This window comes from Amphibalanus amphitrite, unplaced genomic scaffold (genome assembly GCF_019059575.1).
Source record: "Amphibalanus amphitrite isolate SeventyFive unplaced genomic scaffold, NRLGWU_Aamphi_draft 001265F_arrow, whole genome shotgun sequence".
NCBI classification, from domain to species: Eukaryota; Metazoa; Arthropoda; class Thecostraca; order Balanomorpha; family Balanidae; genus Amphibalanus; species Amphibalanus amphitrite.
Window position 1 is genome coordinate 51,166 of NW_024882758.1, and position 20,308 is coordinate 71,473.

The 20,308-nt window shown below is 51.5% G+C and overlaps 1 protein-coding gene and 1 long non-coding RNA gene across 3 annotated transcripts; one reads left to right on the forward strand and one right to left on the reverse strand.

Moving 5' to 3' along the window:
* Window positions 1-1,485: 1,485 nt before the first annotated feature.
* Window positions 1,486-13,843, reverse strand: LOC122371635. Of its 2 annotated transcripts, none has more exons than XM_043348076.1 (17): window positions 13,548-13,843; window positions 12,643-12,728; window positions 11,625-12,260; window positions 10,655-11,264; window positions 10,136-10,287; window positions 9,852-9,924; window positions 9,141-9,386; window positions 8,640-8,754; window positions 8,094-8,276; window positions 7,306-7,733; window positions 6,772-6,944; window positions 6,402-6,518; window positions 5,680-5,910; window positions 5,143-5,285; window positions 4,327-4,792; window positions 3,766-3,985; window positions 1,486-3,469 (listed from the first exon to the last, which is right to left on the reverse strand). In XM_043348076.1, the coding sequence occupies exons 2-17, from the start codon at window positions 12,699-12,701 to the stop codon at window positions 1,901-1,903; spliced, it is 5,421 nt and encodes a 1,806-aa protein (XP_043204011.1). In that variant the 5' UTR covers window positions 12,702-12,728; window positions 13,548-13,843; the 3' UTR covers window positions 1,486-1,900. The 2 variants fall into 2 exon arrangements, with proteins under 2 accessions (XP_043204011.1, XP_043204010.1); XM_043348075.1 differs by having other exon boundaries at window positions 8,088-8,276.
* Window positions 13,844-14,175: 332 nt separating this feature from the next.
* On the forward strand, window positions 14,176-19,675 carry LOC122371636. Its single transcript, XR_006254770.1, has 3 exons — window positions 14,176-14,382; window positions 14,692-14,847; window positions 19,259-19,675. It is a non-coding gene; the product is annotated as an uncharacterized LOC122371636 (long non-coding RNA).
* Window positions 19,676-20,308: the final 633 nt, after the last annotated feature.

Below are 20,308 nucleotides of genomic sequence, written 5' to 3' on the forward strand. Positions count from 1 at the left end.
GTTGTGAGACCTTTAGAGGATACTACATCCCGTAAGTTTCATCTCCTTGTATAAGTTCCTCTGGCATTGAGGGCGTTGCGAAGTTGCGACATCTGAAGACCGTGCAGAGGTTCACTTATGACGTCATAGGTCAGTGACCTGACCTGGCTTGAAAATGCGGTTGGTGTCACAAGATGCGTCTTGAATCAAAGGTTAGGTATGCCAAGTTTCAGCTTTCTATCGCGGGTGTGTTTGTAGCTATCGCGAGGAAGACCCCTATGGGGGGGGGGGGGGCATCCGCCCCCTCGGTCGGCGAGGAATGAAAAAACCGACGCCACTGGGCTCCAGCCTGGATTCAGCCAGAATTCGGGACACCTCGGATCCATTTCAAACTTGCAAACAACAGAGCTCTTGGGATAGGTAACGCGTAGCCTAGCAGTTCGGCGTCACTTCTAACCGTTTCGCCTACAGAGGTCAACAAAGGTCACACTTCTGCACAAGATTGTGGCCCACCCGGCGGAGCTAACAGCACTGAAAATTGCATGAAACGACTCACCATTATCTAAGGTACTTCCCCACAGTTGATTTAACACTAAAGGTCACGCCATGTCCCTAGGTTATTTACGGGTCAGGTAGAAAAATACATGCACAACAGTTCATGAATATGCAAATTGCGAACTTGAGCGCTTTACGCAAGGCTGCTTCACGTTGCAGTTGTATAGGTCAAACGAGGTCACATATTCACCAGCAGTTTGCAAGGAAAGTTGTGGCGGTCTCATACCACATATGGACTGCCGAATGATGCGACTTATTCGTATATTCAAGAGTCACTGTACTTACGGGCGTTTCTTAGACATGGCCCGTAAGTGACCTAAGCTAAGTTCATGACCTTTAGAGTTAAACAGTCGATAGCATAGCATAGTAGCTTCAGGTCACGGCGAGTCGTTTGGTGCCATTTTCACTTTCAGTGACCTATTGTAGCTCCTTTGGATGGACCACAATCTGCTGCCCAGCTTTTGGCCTCACGACCTTCGTTGACCCCTATAGGTGAAACGGCGCGGAATGATGTCCAGCAGTTCGGACTTCGGATCTCTTATTTCCTACCGCTAGGGCTCTCTCGACGCCATCGCCCCCATTTCAGCCATCACAGGTCATCATCCCATGGCCGTGGACCGGATATCAAATTGAGCACGCTTCCTTCTGCACGTACTTATCGTGGTACAATCAAATAGCGTTGCGAACGTAGCGGCTGTTCCTCGTCACGCTGCCGATATGCCTATGTGATCGCTAAGTCCAATGACCATGCCGAATGATGCAAATTGGGGCACTGACTCACTTGGAACGACTTTGTCACTATATTTGCATTTATTATGATCGGAGGGCACTCGAGAGCATAACAGTTCCGCGGGCAGCACTGCGCACAAGCACCCCTTGCACTGCCGTACGGGCTCCGAGTATGCTCTGTGAATGCTCTGCCGCAGGTTTATTACAGTAGGAACAGCCGACCACGATAGACAGCCAGTTTATTGTCAACTGGCAACAACATGTGAAAATCGCCAACTGCCGGAAGGGTCACTTATGTACAAATCAACAGACAATGTACAGCGCACAGGCAATCGATGCGGCACAGACTGCATATCACAACATTTCTCCGGCCGGCACCAGGAGCGCTCCCTTGCGGGCGGCGCCCGGCGCGAGGCTTGTTCCCAGAGTGAAGCAACGGCCCAGTGACCGTGACATAAATACTTACCGCGACGCCGCGACCGCGCTCAGATCCGACCGGTGCCGCCGCGCAGCGTCACCTCAATTCCCCAGGGCACCGGCGGACAAACAAACAGCCCGCCGAGCCCGCCTCCCATGACTGGCTTCTGTGTAGCTGTAACAGCCCTCTCCCATCGCTGTCCCAGAGACCACGCGCGTCTCAGCTCTTTCGCGGTGTTTTGGCCTGCTTGGGCGATCCGGCCGTCACAGGCAGGCGCCGCTTACAGCCCACCATGAGTGCGTAGTCGCGGACCGGCTTGCCGCGGCGGGACAGGCGTGCCGGGCTGTCCTCTCCACTCTCACAGCCGTTAGCCGCCGCCAGCGGCACCTCTGGCTCCTCGTCCTCCGAATCGTCTGACGCGTAGGAGTCGGCCACGGCGGCCAGAGCACTGGACTGCACCATCGGAGAACCCGACGAGGCGGACGGGGAGGCGCTCACGGCGGGCCGGGCGGCCGCAGGGGCGCCCACAGGGGAGGCGGCGGGGGAGGGTCTTACACTGGGCCGAGTGGCGACAGGGGCGGTTACAGGGGTCACAGCGGTGGAGGCTTTCACAGCCGGCCGGCCGGCGGCGGGCGAGGAAACTGAAGACACTGAGGATGTGTTCACTGTCGTCCGAGCGGCGGTGGGCACAGTCTTTGGTCTGGGCGCCATGGGTTCTGTGCGCGCCGCGCCGCTAGCCGGGCGCGGTGGCTGGCCGGCGGCGGTGGAGGCCGGGCGCAGCGGGGGCCGGGCAGTGACCACCGGCGCCGACGCCGCCACCGCTGTCGCCGGCTCTGTCTCGTCTGACGACTGGGACGGCGGGGGAGTCTGGCTCGGAGCTGGCGAGGGCGCTGTCTCCACCTCTGCCGGCCTCTGCGGCGCCTCTGCAGAGCGGGGCGCCGCCACCTCCTGACGCGGCTCCACCAGCACGGGTCCCGCCTCGGTCACCACCGGCTCCGGCTCCGGCTCTGGCTCCGGCTCTGGCTCCGGCTCCGGGTCCGGCGGCACCGGCCTCACGGTAATCCCCGCCGGCACAGACACCTTCACCAAGCCGGCCGGCGACTTCTGCCCCGCCACTGCCGGCGACGTCACGATACTCGTCGGCTGAAGTCCGGTTTGTCTGGCCTGCGTCGTGACCGGTCGATGGGTTACGAACTTCACCGTAGGCCTGACCGGGGCCGGGGAGGGTTTTGCCGGACCCAGTAACACCTGACGAGAGGCCAGCACCAGCGGCCGCTGACCAGGGGAGACCGGCTTCAGCGGCCGGATGGACAGCTTGGTGGGCGTGCTGCCCGCAATGCCACGGCCCGGCTTGGCCTGCAGAGACAGCAGCTGCACGGACCTGCCAGTCGCCGCCGAGCCGCTCTCGGGTTTCAGCGTCACGTACTGCACGTGCCTCTGTGCGCCGGCCGGCGGCCTGCCCGGCTGGTTGGCCGCCTGCTGGCGAGTAGCACTGGCCGTGTTCCGAGTCACCACTAGCTGCCGGGGTACCGGGCCGGCCGCCGGCGCGCCCGGCCGCGGCGGCTTCCCGTCGCGTCCAGGGGCCGGCGGCGGCTCTACGGTCGCTGTTCCAGCCGCTATCGCCGAGTTGAAGAGCAGCCGCGGCAGGCCGGCAGCGTTCTCGGGGTTCTGGCGGCGCGCCAGCCGCTCGATCAGCCGCGCCAGCTGCTCACGCTTGTGGAGAGGCCGCTCGGGCGGAAACCAGCGCGGCAGAGGCATCAGCGGCACCTGGAAGTCCCGGATCGGGCTCTGCCGGATAAAAACACACGCCGGGGGCGGGTGGTCAGCCACGAGAAACGAACAGCTGCACTGGGTAATCGACGAGCCACTTGGATTCAATTGATAATGAATGATTAAAGTGGCATATTATTGTTGCGTTTTTATCCATTTGATACTCGAAAGAAAAATAATATACGGTTATTCAGCAACTACCGACATTTGACTGGCCACATAATATGGAAGCGTCACTAGTAGGTCGAACTTGACGACAAAATATGGGCATCTTAGGTCCGGACATTTGACACAGGTGCGGCATAATGTCTTACCTGGAAGAAGCTCTCCACATACTGCAGCACGTAGACGCCACAGTCGCTGAAGTTGTTCTGCTGCGGCACCTTGACGCAGCAGCCCTTGATGGTGTCCTTGCTGAAGGGCCGCTGGCCGCCCTTTTTGACGCTGTACTCGACCCTCAGGTAGTCTCGGATGGTTGCCACCACGCGGGACCGACTGGCGCCCGCCAGCGAGTCGAATATGAGCACACACGGCCTGCAGGGGAACGGGAGGGCGACCGTGCCGGTTATAGAGGGCTGGACAAAGCTCAACAGAAAAGTTGGTGAGATCGACACACCATAACGAACTAGGTTGACATATTTATAGACATGGTATACATAATGGAAGCTCCTTTTATTGAACATGTATGTTGCTTGAAGCTGACTCATTTGTTTCGAAGCAAAACTTGACGGTGTAAAGCAGCCCTGATAAATGGCCAAATCCTAGCGCATGCTGTAGAGGTTCAAACGTTCTAACACATTTTCGTTGTTGAGCCTTCTGTAGACTTCCATAAAACAAATATCGAAGGTACATCTCGGTTGCCCCGTCCCACTCACTGTTTGACGGCCGTCGGCGGCCAGTCCTTGGTGCAGACGGCCGGTATCGGCGTCTCCAGTTCAAACTCATCCTCGGCAGCGCTGCCGGCCGAGTCTCCTTTGGCGTCCTTGGTATCTCCGGCAGCGGCGGGCTCCTCCGGCGCAGCAGAGCCGGCGGCGGCAGCCTCCCCATTCGCGGGGGCTGCCGGCGCCGCGTCAGCCGCCGCCGGCGACGGCTGCTGCTGCTGAGTTCCCTCCCCTGCCGACTCCCCCGCCGCCGGCGTCACTGCCGACCCCTCGGCGGCGGGCGCGGCGCGCGGCTCATCGCCCTCCTCGGGCTCGGCATCCAGGTCCTCGTCGTCTCCCTCCGCCTCGTCCCGATCACTGTCGTCCAGCTGCTCCTCGGGCGGCTCCACCTTCACCGGCACAATACGCGTGTTGCCGACCTGAGACGGCACCGTTACCGCAGCAGCCACCGGCACAGCAGCTGCAACCGAGGAGGGCGCTTCGTCACGGAGATGGCAGGAGATAACTGGGCCGTGGTGCTAGTGATTCCCGGAACGGAGTTGGAACATTTTGTGGGTCATGTGCTTCACATGGCTGCAGATTCTGCATACGAATGACACCCAAATTATGACATCAGATATGACGGGTACAAGGCTACAACAGGGCACAGCGCCACACCATCCGATATGATCAAACTAGGGGGAGAACCGAGCCGATTTCGAGAATCCAACGAGAACCTAACACATATACCGGCGCGACGAATCACCCAACCGGACAGGCCCATGTATAACAAACCCCAGCCTTTCCCCGTCCTTCGTGCAGAGAGCGTACCGGGCTGCGGCGGGGGCTGTGGCGGCGGCGGGGCAGCGGCGCGGGACCGACGGGGCTCCGGAGGCTCGCACGGCGCGTTGTCGCAGAGTCTCTGGAAGCCCTCCAGGCCCGGGAAGCAGATGATGGCCAGGAACCAGTGGGAGCTGCGTGCAAACAATTCGTTCAAGTGTCAGCGAGAGAAGGGTGGTGTGCAGTGTGAACAGAAATAAACATTAAGGAAGTCAGGGTGCGGCTATTTCACGATGGTCAAAATACCTAGTTTGAGGATGCCCGAAATGCTCGCACTGCTTCCTCTCAGAACAGGTTGTAGTTTCTTCATAATGCCTTTAGGCGTCTCTGTATCGAGTAGCACATTTGGTCCCCTCTTTAATCCCTGCCTTGCAGACGTTTAGTAAGTGTAGTTTATAACATTTTCAACACTAAAATATAAAAGAAAACTAACATCAGTTCCCTGTCAATTCCACTGAACCACCGGCACCACCGTGCGTATCACCCCCTCCCTCCCCTCCCTCTCCCAGCCGGCTCCAGTTCACTCACTGCTCATTGATGGGCACTATTAGGAAGTCCATGTCGAATATATCCACGCTCTTGGTCCAGCCTTTGACCCGGGCGTGTCGCTTCTCTGCGGCGGTCATCTTGAGGCTGTCCTCAGCCGGGCGACGGCCGTGCCGGCTACTCGGACGAGTGGTGAGCCGTTTGTAGAAGAACGAACTAAACACGTGTGTCCGCCGCCGGTCCGACTCGGCCAGACGGGACGACACCAGGTACCTGAGGAGGCGGGGTGGAGCGGCGTCAGAGAGGTTATACTGCGCCGAGCAAAACGGGTGGGCGCAAGGCGACATAACGGTTAACACTTTCTGGACAAGGTTTGTACTGTCGTAACGTCTTGGTGTTTTAACGCACATTATTGTGAACTTTGGCACATGGAAATGCTAACAGTACAATAATATCTGACAACTAACGTAAATTTAGCCGATACGGCTTGAGTGTCTACAGCCAACGTGGTCTGAGGCATACATACTACCTACCTACTATGAACTTCCGCAACTGCACTTAAGGGCATGGCGCGGCGTTCAACAAAAACCTCTCTTCAACAGACGTCACTCTAAACGATAACCAGCTCAATGATCATCTAGATCAACTCCTTCACCTCCCCATCATCAGCCCCAGTCTACCGCTGCCCTCGAGCAATTGCAGTGGTCAATGATATAGCACAGCTATTCCATCAAAATCAATAGCCCCACGTCCTGGCCACTCACTTGAGGTAGAAGTCGATAATGACGTCGTTGAGGAACTGCTCCTCCTCCAGGCAGCAGTAGTCGTCCGTGGTGACGGCGATGGCCCCAGAGGCGGGCGGAGGCGGGAACTGCAGCAGGCTGCGGCGGCGCAGCAAAGGCAGAGGTTAAATGGGTGGGGTAGCGGTGTGGGTAAGAGTGGGGGTCAATAAGGTGATGTACGGTCGGTAAAACTCTACAGAACGTGAATATATTCATCGATCGGCCAAAACATATCACAGCGCGACTTCACCAAGTTCAGATTTTCTAGCTCCACAAACTCTCGTGACCACTATGACAAAATACAGCTACAGCATCTTTCCCACTATCCACCCGCCCTCGTGCTCCGTCTCACGTTTTGACCATATGCTGCTGGTGCGACTGCAGGCTGGTGGAGAGCAGCGGTGGCGCCGACATCACCAGGATACGGTTGGCTTCGGCCATGTTGATCTCGATGACTCGCTTCTCGCCCACAGAGCTTTTGAACACCTGCAGGAGGGTGATGCGCGACTCCTCCGAGAGGTTCTCCTGTTGAGAGAGTCAGAGTCGGGCTGATCAGTCTGGGACAACAGACGCAGTCAGCATTATACAAACATGCCTCAGTCAGCGGCGGTTGATAACTGCCAACGATATGAATTGAGAAGCATGAGTGTCCCAAGAATGCCTGCATGTAATATTACGTCCAGTAAGGCGTCACTGAGGTGTCAGCTACCGCAATATAAACAAGCCACACACGACTCAGCCAGCCTAGATGGCACCTAACTTAAATAGTGAGCCTAACCAGCGTGCGCCTTACCCCGACTCTCATGAGACATGCCTCACCCATGACCAGCTACCCGTCCTCTACGTTCCCCTTTTTAAAATAAAGCACCTAACAAAAGACTCTCACCTCGAATATGAACGTGACGCGTTTCTGTGCCTCCTGAGTGCTCTCCGGATCAAAGTAGACGTCTGCCGGGTCGGACATCTGCAGGATGCGACGGATGGGCGCTCCAGACTCGGTCGTCAGGTACAGAAACAGCACCATCATCTGCGAGCCGAAGTGGGCCTGCACGCGCGTCAGCCGGTCCGGCGGCAGCGTGAGGCCCACGGTGGTTGGGGTCCGGCCGGCGGTGGGCAGCCGCAGCTGGACGCCCTGCTCGCTGAAAAGCACCGGCTGCTCGCAGGCGGGCCGGTACGAGCCGAACCGCACGGCGCGCGGCCGTTCCAGCACGTAGCCGCCGGGCAGCGAGCCGTCGCCGGTCAGCGCCAGCAGGTCGCGCTGCCAGCACTCCTCGATCGGCGCGTCCGCCGCGTCTGCCGCCGCCTTACCGCCGCCTGCCGGCCGCGGACAGACAGTCAGCCAACAGATGTCGGCACACATTGGATCGTTTGGTCACAGAGGCTAACAGGGTAATGATGCCCATGTTTTTTGAAAGATGGTTTTAAAATAAGCTTAACATGAATCAATATATAAAAATCAACGGTCAGGGATATGACATTGCAAAAAGCTTGGAAACGGCTATTGCCTAGCCTAACCTAAGTTTCCACGTTTTCCAGCTCCATGACACATTTACGTCAACAATCACAGTCATTGTACGTCAATCATGAGCTTATCAGCCCTCCTATATTGATAAGCACCCCCCCCCCCCCATCCTCCTCTGTTCATGTGAGTGGCGTTCTTCCACTCACACGCACCAATGACACCGCCGGCAGTCGGCTCCTCGCCGTTCAGCCGCGCGCTGTCGCCGCCGGCGCCGGGCGTGCCCTCCTCAGTCGACGAGCGCGTGCCACCGCTGCCGTCGGCCGCCTGGGGCGTCACCGCCGGCGACGGACGGGTCGGCGTCGGGCTCTCCTCGTCAGATGAGATGGTTAGACACTCTGCGGGGGAGAGGGACGCGTGTTTATAGAGGTTATATAACGGTCATGGCGAGAACGGCGATAAGGCTTGTGCGGTATCTTCCGTCACAATCATTCAGGTAACATATTCATTACTCATACCCGCAGACGTGAAAAAGACGCTGATGTTTTAAAAACGTTTATAGTCTGTCTTGTTCGAGCGAACTTTTGAGACCAGGAGTACGCCAAACTGATCCCTTACTCCTCCTTTCTCCGTCATCCTGCGCTGTATTTTCCTCATCCATTCACTTCCACTCCCATCTCCAACTCGCTCTCCTTTCCATCATTCTCTCCCACTCTTCAACCCACTCTCTCCCTGTCCCCTCTCCCTCCACCTAGCCTCACCTGGCTCCTCAGTCAGTCGCCGGCGCACCCGTCTCTGCTGACGGGGAGGGGGCGGCGGCGGCCGGCCAGCTCCCACTCTGACCACAGGCCGCGGCTGGGCGATCACACGCGAATACTGGCGAACAAACGCGGCGTCAGTGGAAGCCGAACGGGCACTGATCACGAGCGAGAGATGACAATGATGATCGACAGACGATGTTTCTAAGTCTTCGCTGAACGGCATCGTAACACAATACCAGAGCGGAATTACTAGGTACAGCAACTTTAATCACTGAATGAATGAAAGCAACAGCTCTCTAGACCCCGTTACGATGACAACGGTGTCATGAAAAAGCTTCGAAGAACTTAGAACGATCACTCAACGCAAGGAGCCATGTCATTGTCAATACCACCAAATGCAAACGACTATATTAACTATACTTTTCATATAGCACGCATAAGTATACTCTAAAGTCTCGACAGTGTTCTATTCCACGCATTCCCAAATAGAGGTTTTCTCACCGTGGTCGGCGACAGGGACACGATGATGGACTGTTGCTCGGTGGCCGGTCTCGCCGCCGCCGGCGAGGGCGAGGGCGAGGGCGAGGGAGAGGGGGAGGGCGAGGGGGCGGGCGAGGGCGAGTCGACCACCTTACAGTCGGCTGACAGCGGCCGCCGGCAGTAGTCGCAGCGCCGGAAGTCGAGCGACGACTGGGCGCAGAACGGGCACAGAGCCCGCTTACCGGGCACCGTCCGCGGCGAGTACGGCTGCCGGAGGGCGCGGCAGTCACAGTCAGTCACAGTCAGAGCCAGACACAGTCGCAGTCAGTCCCAGTCATAACCAGTAACAGTCACAGTCAACCAGTCACAGTAAGCCTCTCAGCCAAAAAGTAGTTACCCAGTCATCACCCACTAATCAGTCATAATCACAGCCAGAAACAATCACAATCAGTCACAGTCACAATCAGTCACACCCAGTCAGTCATGACTCATAATCTGACCAGACGTCTGGAGCTGTGGTCTGCGACAGTTCATTGATCCAGACAAAGCCATACTCGCAACAGAATTAGGCTCAAATAACAGAAATAACACAGAAGGACATAAATAACAAATATGTCGATGAAAGTTAGCAACAATTTTCAATACAACGCAGCCTGAACTGACATTGAAACTAAAACGGCCAGCTGCACGTGGTATACAAGCAACCGCATACATATAAGAGGCGACACCTACCTCTGGCTTTTTGGCGGCGCTACCGCTGTCTCCAGCGCTGGTCGAACGGGATGGATCCTTCAGCACCAAAGTCCTGGAGAAAAGGAACGAGACGCGTTAGCAGGCAGTCGACGGCACCGTATTTATACCCCATCCCTGCCCAGGAATCAGAATAAAAAACTGCGCCACATAAACCGTCAACATGTTACACTCCCCAATCCAATTTATCGTCGCTGCTGCCGTCACTGTCACCAGCATCTCCGTCACAAGCACCAGCAACCACAGCCACCGCCCCCGTCACGCACCTGTCGATGACTGCCGCCAGCTGTTTGCCGGCGGCGGTGGCCTGCAGTTGACCACTCAGTATTGGCGCCGTGGCGCGACCGTACGTCTGGAACCGCTGGCCTCCCTCGCCTGAGACGTACTGAAGAGACGAGTCGAGTGACTGGGTGCGCTCCTGCGCGAACAGAGGTGAATTGTTAGCAGTGGGAAGTAAACAAGAGAGTACTGTGAATGGTGGATGTTGGTACGCTGGGCGAAACGCACTCAATTAGATATGTGTGGCATGAAAGAGGGCTTGACTGGCAAAACCATGGTTTGGACTTGATGCCATCAGCCAGTCCTGCTGTAAACCAGCGTTGTAGCGTCAAAAGCTTCTAGCAATCGAAGCAAGTGACCAGAAATTAAATTGTACTAGACTAATAGCATATTGTTGCGTGGATGCGAACTTTCGTAAGAAAAATGATCGTCCATAAAAGTAAAGAACGCAAAGAATAAACAACCAATGAGTATATTACTTTTACATGATAATTTGTTCTGCTTACCTTTTTCTTCCTTTGCATTTCCCTGTACTGCTCCATGGTGATGGTCTTTTTCCGCACTGCAGGGGTCGCCTGACCTGACTGGCCAGCAGACACATACTCGACCAGTGTCTGGGTGGTCGGCCGGGGCTCCGCCGCCGTCCCGGCCACCGCTGCCGGTGCCGCGGCTGTGGTTCCAGTGGCCGTCACAGCAGCGGGCGCCGCAGAGCCCTGGGCAGCTGCAGCCGCCTGTGTGCCTGCCACAGTGACCTGGGCAGTCACCACCTGTGTCCGCACCGCAGCGCCCTGGCCAGCCGCCGCCACAGACTGTGAGCGCACCACAGTGCCTTGGGCAGCCGCCACCGCCGCCGCCTGTGTGCGCGCCGCAGTCACCGCGGGCTCCTCAAACTCGATGGGAATCTGGGAGATATCGAAGGGCTGGCCGGGCGCCGCCACCGGCTGGGGCGGCGGCGGCGGCTCGCCGGGACGCTGACAGGTCGGAGCCGGCGGGCCCAGGCCGCGGCCCACGGAAGTCAGCACCGCTCGGCCGACGGCCCGGCCGCGGCCGGCGGGGCGCGGGCCACTGGCTGCGGGACGGCCGCGCATCGCCGGCCCGCCGCCGCCGCCGATCGTCCTGGGGAACACGGCAGGAACGGTCAGCGACAGCAGGCGCAGTGAGAGTAGATGCGTCTGTATTCACACTCCACTTACTAAATGTCTGTGAAGGAAACGTATAAATTGAATGGCAACAGCGTATCGAGCGTATGTTAGAAGACCCTGCACTAAACACGAAATTAGAGGGCAAGTTTCCAAAATACAATCAGGAAATGCTTGATTCATCACTGACACATGATCTATAGCTAGTTAGCTGATGTCTCGATCCCAGAAACATGCAAGCTCAGCACATCAACCTAATGTGATCAGCGTGCAGGCTGACCCACGAGGATCCAATTTGCAACCGACCCCGTCACCAGCAACACAAAGTCTCTCTCACCTTTGGACTGGCACGTCCACCGTTGGTTGGCTTTGGACGGCCGGCGTCACCATGTAGACTCCATCCTGGCGCTGCGGGACAGCAAGGGTGGCGCTGGCCGGCGCGGCGTTCACCACGAGCAGCCCTGCGTCGGTCGGCTGCGGCTGCGGCGCCGGCGGCGTCGCCACCAGACTGTACTGTGTGTGCGCCAGGCGGGGCGCAGCCGCCGGCTGCGAGACCAGTCGATACTGGTGCGGCGCGCCGGCCACCTGCACGGCCACCATGCGCGTCGGCTGCTGCTCGGCCGTCGTCGCGGCCATGACGTACTGCTGCGGCTGCTCCTGGTGCGCCGGCTGCTGGTGCAGCGGCGGCCGGCGACCGGCGGCGGCGGGCGGCTGACGCTGCTGGAGGGGCGCGCCGCGGCCCACGGCCGCCTGCAGCACCTGCTGCGCGCGACTGGGCACCGGCTGCCGCGGCTGGACGGCGCTCGGCACCGGCCGGCTGTAGGTGCGCACCTGTTTGGTGTGGCGTACCAGAGGCGGCGACGGCGAGGCGATCGGATGTCGGGTGAGCACCGGCGGCGCCGGCCGGGCCGCCACCTGCGGGGAGGCCGGCGGACGGCACTCGGCGGCGGTCTGCTCGGGGCCACCGCCCAATCTGACAGGAGAACGACGGCCGTTAGGGACATAAACTGTCACTGTGGGTCGTGAGCATCCAGCATCATTTCTATCTAAATGATTTTGCAGATGTTGTGGGCATCAGAAACAGTGGAAGACTGTGCTGCATATTAGCATTTCATTGACTGAACAATTAACTGACTGAAAGATAACAACCAATAGGAACAGCAAAGACTTCAGATAGACAACATCAACACATAAATAGCTTGGAAGAAAAGTTAGAATAAATGACTCCAAAGACAGTATATTGACATATTTAACAAAATTACACCAAGGTAATGCTACATGACATGTAAGCTAGACCAGAAACATATCATGGAAGGCAAATCATGTTAACCTATTAAGAAAATAACAAAAATTACCCGCCACTCTCAGGTGTGCTATGCATATTATTTTCAGATGACTCTGGGTTGTTCATCATTGAGCACCTTGCAGACACTCAGATATGCTGTGAAAAAAAAAAGAAAACAGCACCAATGAAGCATTAGGGTCTAGGGATGTACATCACACAAAGTGTGTTTCTATAAATATCCTAAGCCCTTTTTTAAAGTTAAAAACCTAAAATAAGGGAACATCTCAACATGTTAGAAAATCCATGCAATACCAAGCATATACCTATGTTTTAACTACTAAGCATACATGAAATATTTAATTTCATGCAAAGTCTGGAGTTTTTGGATTCTAAGCAGCTACTGCACTTTAATCCTAACCTTAAATCTTAGTAAATGACAATGTTAATGTGATATATAGGTACTGCCTTGCGCACAACAACTGTCACACTTTTAAGACACCATATTGTTGCTTCAAAATTGAAATGATGTTATAGGAACAGTGGATGCCAAAAAATAATCAAAATTAAATGTAACACCTCAAATTTCAAAAACATTGCCAATATACTTTGGTGAAATTTAAAGGACACTCATTTTTGCTCTTTCTGAACCAGGATACATCACTTTTAAGCCAATTCATAACTTTTTAAATGTGGGAGCCAGAAAGGTCCCTTTAACTTACCAATTAGGTCTAGCAATAATGCAAATTGAAATAGTTGTGGCACAACCAGAAAATAATGAAAAATGACTATACCAAATACCTATGCTGATGTATAAGCATTAATTACTTCTGTCCTAGCACAAGCACCGTCTGACCGGCTGAAACACAACTGAAACACCAGCGAACGAGGCCTTGGACAGAAATGGGGCCCTAGCATCACCCTGGAACGGCAACGACGCACAGCACTACCAATAAGGAATAAAAAAGTACAGCATACCTTAGGGAATATCAACAGCCCACAGATGAAATGCAGCTGACTCTAAATCTTATCATTTTTTACAACTCGCAAGCCCGCAAAAGAGGCTTCACAACGGCTGAAAAAAATAACACGACCATGCGCAGTGTGTCACATTCGTCTACTTTGCCGTGGAAATGGCGGACGGAACAGCTAATGCGACAATTTGATGCTGATATTCTATTAAAGAAAGAAATTCATGGATCGAAAAAACAAAAAGGAGAAATATGACGTGATAAATTAACACAAATTGGTAAAAATTTACGATATCAACATGCACATATAAAGGCTTATTGTGCGCTGAAGGCAACGGCCAAAAGTTGAAGCACGATGTTTTGGTAGTTTTGTTCCTCTAATTAAATAATGCTACCATATTTTAGTACGTAAAGTCTTTCTCTAAATACTTACTTAACAGGTATTTAGAGGCCATATTTTCAAGCTTAATAACTTATTTGAGAATACTGATAAAAATAAATATTTGAAAATATTTGTTCGAATGACAGTTGAATGAATTTTAAGGCGAAATTTGTTAGGAAAAAAGTTTCTTCGGATGACCTTCGCAAAAAATCACGACCGGACTGCTACCATATCCACTTCCGTTTCATTTTTTGTTTTGCTGTGACATGTGTGACGCATCGATGTTTACTCTTGAGCTTTTGAGCAAGCCTTTCTAGTATTTTCTGACCGTGAGCCTTTCAAGCTGCTGCGCGCCCTGACTCTTCTACAACAACCAAGGCCCCAAGGCTACAAGGCCATATATACCACAACCAACAACGAGCAAGCCTTTGAGTTGCCTACCTGAACCTCAACCTACTTTGTGAGTATTTTCCAGTATTTTCTGATTTTTGTGTCCACAACGTCATGTGCAGGGTGTGTGTCAGCTGTATTACCAACAATTATCATTTTTGTTTTATTATATCAGTTTCAGCAGATGTGATTGAGGAAGCCATTTCAGTGTGCGAACTCAAACTTTTGTTTTTTGGTTTTCCTGACTTGTCAGTTGTCATTAGTGCATGTTGATGTGAAAGTTCCGATGTACGCTGTACCTTGACCTATCTTACATCTCTGAATCTATACACTGGAGGATAAGCTACATACTGTTGTTAATTGTTATTTGGTGTTCCAGAATTGAAGCAAAATGGCTCGGGGACAACAGAAAATTCAATCACAGCAAAAAGCTCAAGCGAAGTCGGCTGCCGCTAAGAAACAGGCGGGTCATAACCTGAAGGATCAGAAGAAAGCTGCAGCTGCAGCTCTCACCTTTAACTGTGATGTTTGTAAGGTATGTAATACTTTTTCTGCAATGTACTCCATTCACTGACAATGACAAAACAGTGTCGACTCATTACCTACCTAATCAACCACACCTTGTTTGAAGGGATTATGGCAACAGTGGGGCATGCATGACCAACAGCTTTCTGCTGTAAACAAAACAAACAAGGTTCATGCATTATTAGGGTCTGAATGCATATAATATTTATGCGAGATTACCCACAATGCTCAGACCTTGATTATGTCACTGGTGGCTTAACCCTAGCCCACACATGCCATTTTTCCATCCTAGAACGGACATGGGGGCCAGTCTGCAAAACGTGGCAGCCAGCTCGACGAGGTGTTTGGGGCAGCCGGAATCCTGCCCCAAATGGGGCAGTCAGCCTCCCGGGCAGTCGAATTTCTGCCCCAAATGGGGCATCTAATTGGGGCAGGTTAGATTAGGCCCTAAATGTACTATATATAGCATAAAAACTACATATCAATACATCACCCGCGCAAATTTAAGTCGGTCGCGGTCGCGGTAATGAGACTCGACAATTTTTTAAAAAGGATCTGATCATTGGTCAAGGTTATATTATATAGAGCGGCTAGCGTAGTGTTCCGGTTAAAATGTGATGATGACGCAGTTGGGGTGCAAAACTGCCTCATGTTGCCATGGCAACGTCGAATCAATCGGCAGCGAGGGGCGCATTTCGTTTTTGCAACCAAAGAAAGGCACTACTCGGACAATGCCCCATCATTGAAAAACTGATATTACACCTCGTCTTGGCGATGATCAGCTAGTTGTTGGCTTAGTTTTAAGTGTGCAGCTCGTCTCTTAATCTGCAGGTCGCGGGTTCGCAGCCGGTTTAGCATGCGTTCGTTTCTAAGTGGAAATGTGGATATCATTTGGCCGGACGGCAATCATCGTGAGGGCTATACAGCACATTTACGAGTGTTCGATTAGGTCAGGTTTGGTCTGGTTCGGTTTGGTTTGATTTGGTTTGGTGAGGCTAGAAAGGAGTATCTCCGGGTAGCGCCTTTCCTTCTTGGTTGCTAATACGAAACACGGCGCGTAAAACCAAGCGTAAAACATTCATAGCCCCGATGAAGGGAAAACTCGAATATGGTAGCAGTTACAAATGACAATTTCTGCGCTTCAGTGACGTTTGTGGCGCAGCTCACTTTTTCTCGCGTGTTTCAACAATACTCTGCTTCTTTATTATATTCCACCGGTAGCGTGCGACCCCCACCAAACACGATTTGGCAGCACTGTAAAGACGTCTGCTGGGCGTGTGCTGGGCGTGAAGTTTTCCCTTCACCATAGGGTTTACACACAAACTGGTCAAAGTTTGAGCCAGGATATACTAGTCTAAAAATGCAAAAAACGAACAAATTTTGGCATCAATAGATTCAGCATTTCATCGTGTGCCTCAAACCGTCCATCATTTGGCCTCAAAGGAGGTAAAAATTGTTCAAAATCGAAGTTGAAAAGATGCTTTCTGAGCACATAATCTGGTAGCAATCACGTGACCTGCTATAAGCAGCTTATCGATAATTTACAAACATAATTATTCATATGCTGCTTTAAACAACATTAATCATACATTTTGAGCTTTCAGTACTTTAAATAAGGTCAAAACATCGCATAACACAAAAGTTAATACAATAGTCACGTGGGTGTCAGGAAATGTCACAGGTGCGTCAAATTTGTGACTGGGGCTTTACTTTTTGTTTACTTTCAAACATCGGATCTACCTGTTTCTTATAGGTATCTTGGGTAGCGTGCACCCCGCCCCGGTCCGCCCCGACTACAAACGGTCTGCCCCGGAATTGCCGAACTCTGCCCCGATTTCTCAAAAGCTGCCCCGATATCTGCCCCCGCCCCACTGTGTCTGCCCCGACGAGATCTCGTCGAACCCTGCCACGTTTTGCAGACTGGCATGGGGGGGTTGCCACCCCCTGCACCATTGCATTCCTGCTGGAGAAATGATAGAGCTTGTAGTAAAGAGCAACAGATTCTCTGGGAAGAGATTAATCCAATGATACCCAGTTTTACTTAATCGGGTCAGTCATTGACCTTCCAGGTCAGGTCAAACTAAAAAATGTTGCTGTTTGGTTGGGGTCACTGTTGGAATATCACATGCGCTGCTCATCATTTACTGATGACGCTGCCAAGCCAGCTAGTAGAACCTCTGTCACACTATCCGACTAGGTTTTTACTGGCTGTTGTCATTTCAGGTCAAGCTAGGTCAAGGTCAATGAAATGTGTTTATGTGTCTGTGTTTGTGCTGATGTGTGCACCAATTGATTCTGTGCCCTTATTAGATGAGATCATGAACTGAGAACTGAGAAGCTTTTACCAAAATTACAGTCAAAGAAACTTCACGAAAAGTAAATTTAGCTTGCCTAAAACGCAATGTTTTTAGATGACCTAGGTTGACCTTGACCCTGGCCCCAACATCTGTATGTCGTCGAACAACATGTTATATGATAGGCGGGGGAGGTGAGACTGGCATAAAAGGCCGAAATCAAGGTGTCAAAAGCTCACAAGACCCATAGCCAATGCAAGATATTGGGTATTTGTCATTTGAGTCATGACATGACCTGAAGAACAAGGTCATATCTCCAAATCAAAAACCACAGCAACTTGAAATTTTCGGTGGACGCTAAGAAAGAGTAGAGGAGCAGCTATACGAAAAATCAGGCTTCTAGCTTGAAAAGTGTTAAGCGAAGAGCAGAAAAACTAACTGGGGTGGCGGGCGGGGTTGGGGGTGGCTACCCCTCCCCCCATTTGCGGGCGAGGTTTAAGTATTTGGTAAGGTCGATCTAAATATACTATCGTGTATCGATGCAGGGTTTTCTATCGATATGAGAACTTTGATTTGCAAAGTGGCAAGATCACAGGTGCAAATGACTTGATCTCTCTAACAAGATTGAGATCGTGGGTTCGAATCCCATCGGCGGCAAGAAATTGTCATGCCTTTTATCGAGTTTTGCAATCCACTATTAGATCGGGAGCTTATTTTCACCGGCGAATTGGATGACCGTTGTCTCTGATGACCGTGTCTGATCTAACCTTGCTTAACCTAACCTAACCTAACCTAACCTTATCTACTGATTTTGCCTACCGGGGTTAAGGAATTGGTTACTCCCAGGAATAGATTGCAGGCAATTGAAAGTCAAATGTTTTTAGGTTAAGTGGTTATGCATCAGGCTTCGGCCTGAAGCCCATTTCAATTTTCTCCAATTGACTTATAATGGATAGGTCGCAAAATTAACCTGACCTTAGGTCGCTGATTTCCAGATTCCCAGATGTGTATTTTATGTATAGTTAGTATTATATGCCCTTTATTGCCCTATATTGTATATACAGCCTTGTTATATCCTATTTCTTTTGTCAATCGCGGACAGTTTCAAGGCGATCGTTCAGTTGTTGTAGGTATGGCGAGCATTATAACTTTTGCTGAGGTAAGGTTTAAGGTCACCTGCTAACCTGATCTTGAACGACCATAGTTGAATTTTTACAGCCTTTGCAGAAAAGATATATGAAAAGGTGTGTCAAAAAACGGCGGCGCTGCGGGCACTGCGCGCCGCCGTATTTTATATTTGCGAAAAAAAAACCTTCGGGGGGGGGGGGGGTACGTAAAAACGCCTCCCCGCACGTCGCAGGATAAACTAAGAAAACACCATGTATATTGGAATAGAATAATATAGAATGGTGAAAGAGTACCTACTTGATATAGGTGCCAAATGCTTAGTTTCTATATGGAATGGAAATCCTGTAAACTGGCAGACGTAAAGAATGTCTTGTAATGGTTAATTGAAACTATCGTTCTCTTTTAACTGACTTCGCCACAAGAATCGGACAGCATGTAGCTCTACATTTTGAGCCTATGTGTTTAGAATGTGGATGCTTGGCTTGTAATGGATGCATGTGCACTTCGCCTTCCGATGATCAAAGTAATGGAGCAAAGGCATATGCAGATCCACGAGATTCAGAAGACTTTGATCAGTTGTTGGTAAAGATGCAATTAGTGTTTTCAGTGGCCAGGGCTGAGTTTTTTTTTTGCATTCGTTCTTTCCTTGAGTAAATGGACTTTAAACTTTCAACTTGTTGTGGATGAGAATACTGGTCCAGTAAGGCTATTGATGTCCACATTATAGTTTTTATCCTAGTAGTTCCTCGTCGTCCACCGTAGATTACCCTTTTATGGTAATTAGTTCGCTTATCGGTTGGCGAAGCTTGACTAACAACTAATGTGTTGAGTTGAATTACAGGATCTAACTACACGCTATCTTGTAAACGACACCTTATGGCATGTTCTCGTTTCACTGCATGGCTTTTTATATTCTTACAATTGTTTTCTTCATTCCTATCGTGGAAAGTTGTGGGTGTTAAATCGCAAATTCTGATGCCATTTTTCGGAATATTTCAGTCTCAAATGCCTGACCCGAAAACGTACAAACAACATTTCGAGAGCAAGCACCCCAAGAACCCTCTGCCGGAAGCTCTAAAGGACGTGTGACCGTCGCCACAAACGACAGAATGGAGTTCCAGGGACGAATACCCAACTGAACATCCCACAATTCATCTTTTATCTCTAAGCATTTCCACGTGGATTTCCCTCACTGTAACCCTGTGGGTGCATGACGCGTTTCATTAGTGTGTGGTACAGGCTTTAGCAAAGAGATCTTTAGTGACATGAGGCATGATTCCGTCGATAGAAAATGCTCTTTTATCCACGGGTTAAGTGTAGTTGTCTGGTCGTTTCATGGTCTTAAAGTGTACTCGTTATTTGTTATATGGCTTTTACATGTATTTTGGTAAATAAAAGAAAATAACCAAATGCCAATCATTGTTTCCCTTCTGAATGTTAAGAGTATAATGAAATTATGGTTTTTCATTTGAAGCACACGGTTACATTATACGCTTTAGGTACAAGAGGACTAGTTACATGGGATGGGAAAACAAAATACATTTCTACCAAAACCAAAAATATCTGTTGCGTTCATACCAATGAGGTATTTTCACCTTCTAAGACAATCAGACATCAGTTTAGATGACAAATCGAAAATAAATAAAACAATGATTCAAAAATAGATGTAGAACTTTGGTAGGTACATGCAGCGCTTCCCTCTCCTGGTAATTACCTGGTACAAATAGGATTGCACTAGGGTTACCCGCGTGCTCCGCAACGCGAAGGGGGGATTTTTTGACCCGTGGGTATTTGGTTGGTCTGTGTCGATTTGGTTGGTAGATATCCATTTCGTTCGATTGCTTTTTGACGGCCAAGCATTTTGTAAGAAAACAAAAAGATACATCGCATCGAGGTGCCCGTGTCGTATTATCATGCGTTCTACTTTAGATTGATTCGAAAACTGGCGTGAAGTCTTTTGAGGGCCATCGATGAATTTCGCTAAAAATGACAATGTAATGGTTTGGAACATTTACATTTTTAAGGATACTGTTGTTAATCATGCGAAAA

What these genes read in the sequence shown, in the direction of transcription:
- LOC122371635 (XM_043348075.1), bottom strand. Translation starts at nt 12,701, where the DNA reads ATGATGAACAACCCAGAGTCATCTGAAAATAATATGCATAGCACACCT. An exon ending in ACAGCCCCCGCCGCAGCCCG is followed by an intron (nt 4,793 to 5,142) that starts GTACGCTCTCTG and finishes CCTCGGTTGCAG; the next exon opens with CTGCTGTGCCGGTGGCTGCT. An exon ending in CCGCCGACGGCCGTCAAACA is followed by an intron (nt 3,986 to 4,326) that starts GTGAGTGGGACG and finishes GTTCCCCTGCAG; the next exon opens with GCCGTGTGTGCTCATATTCG.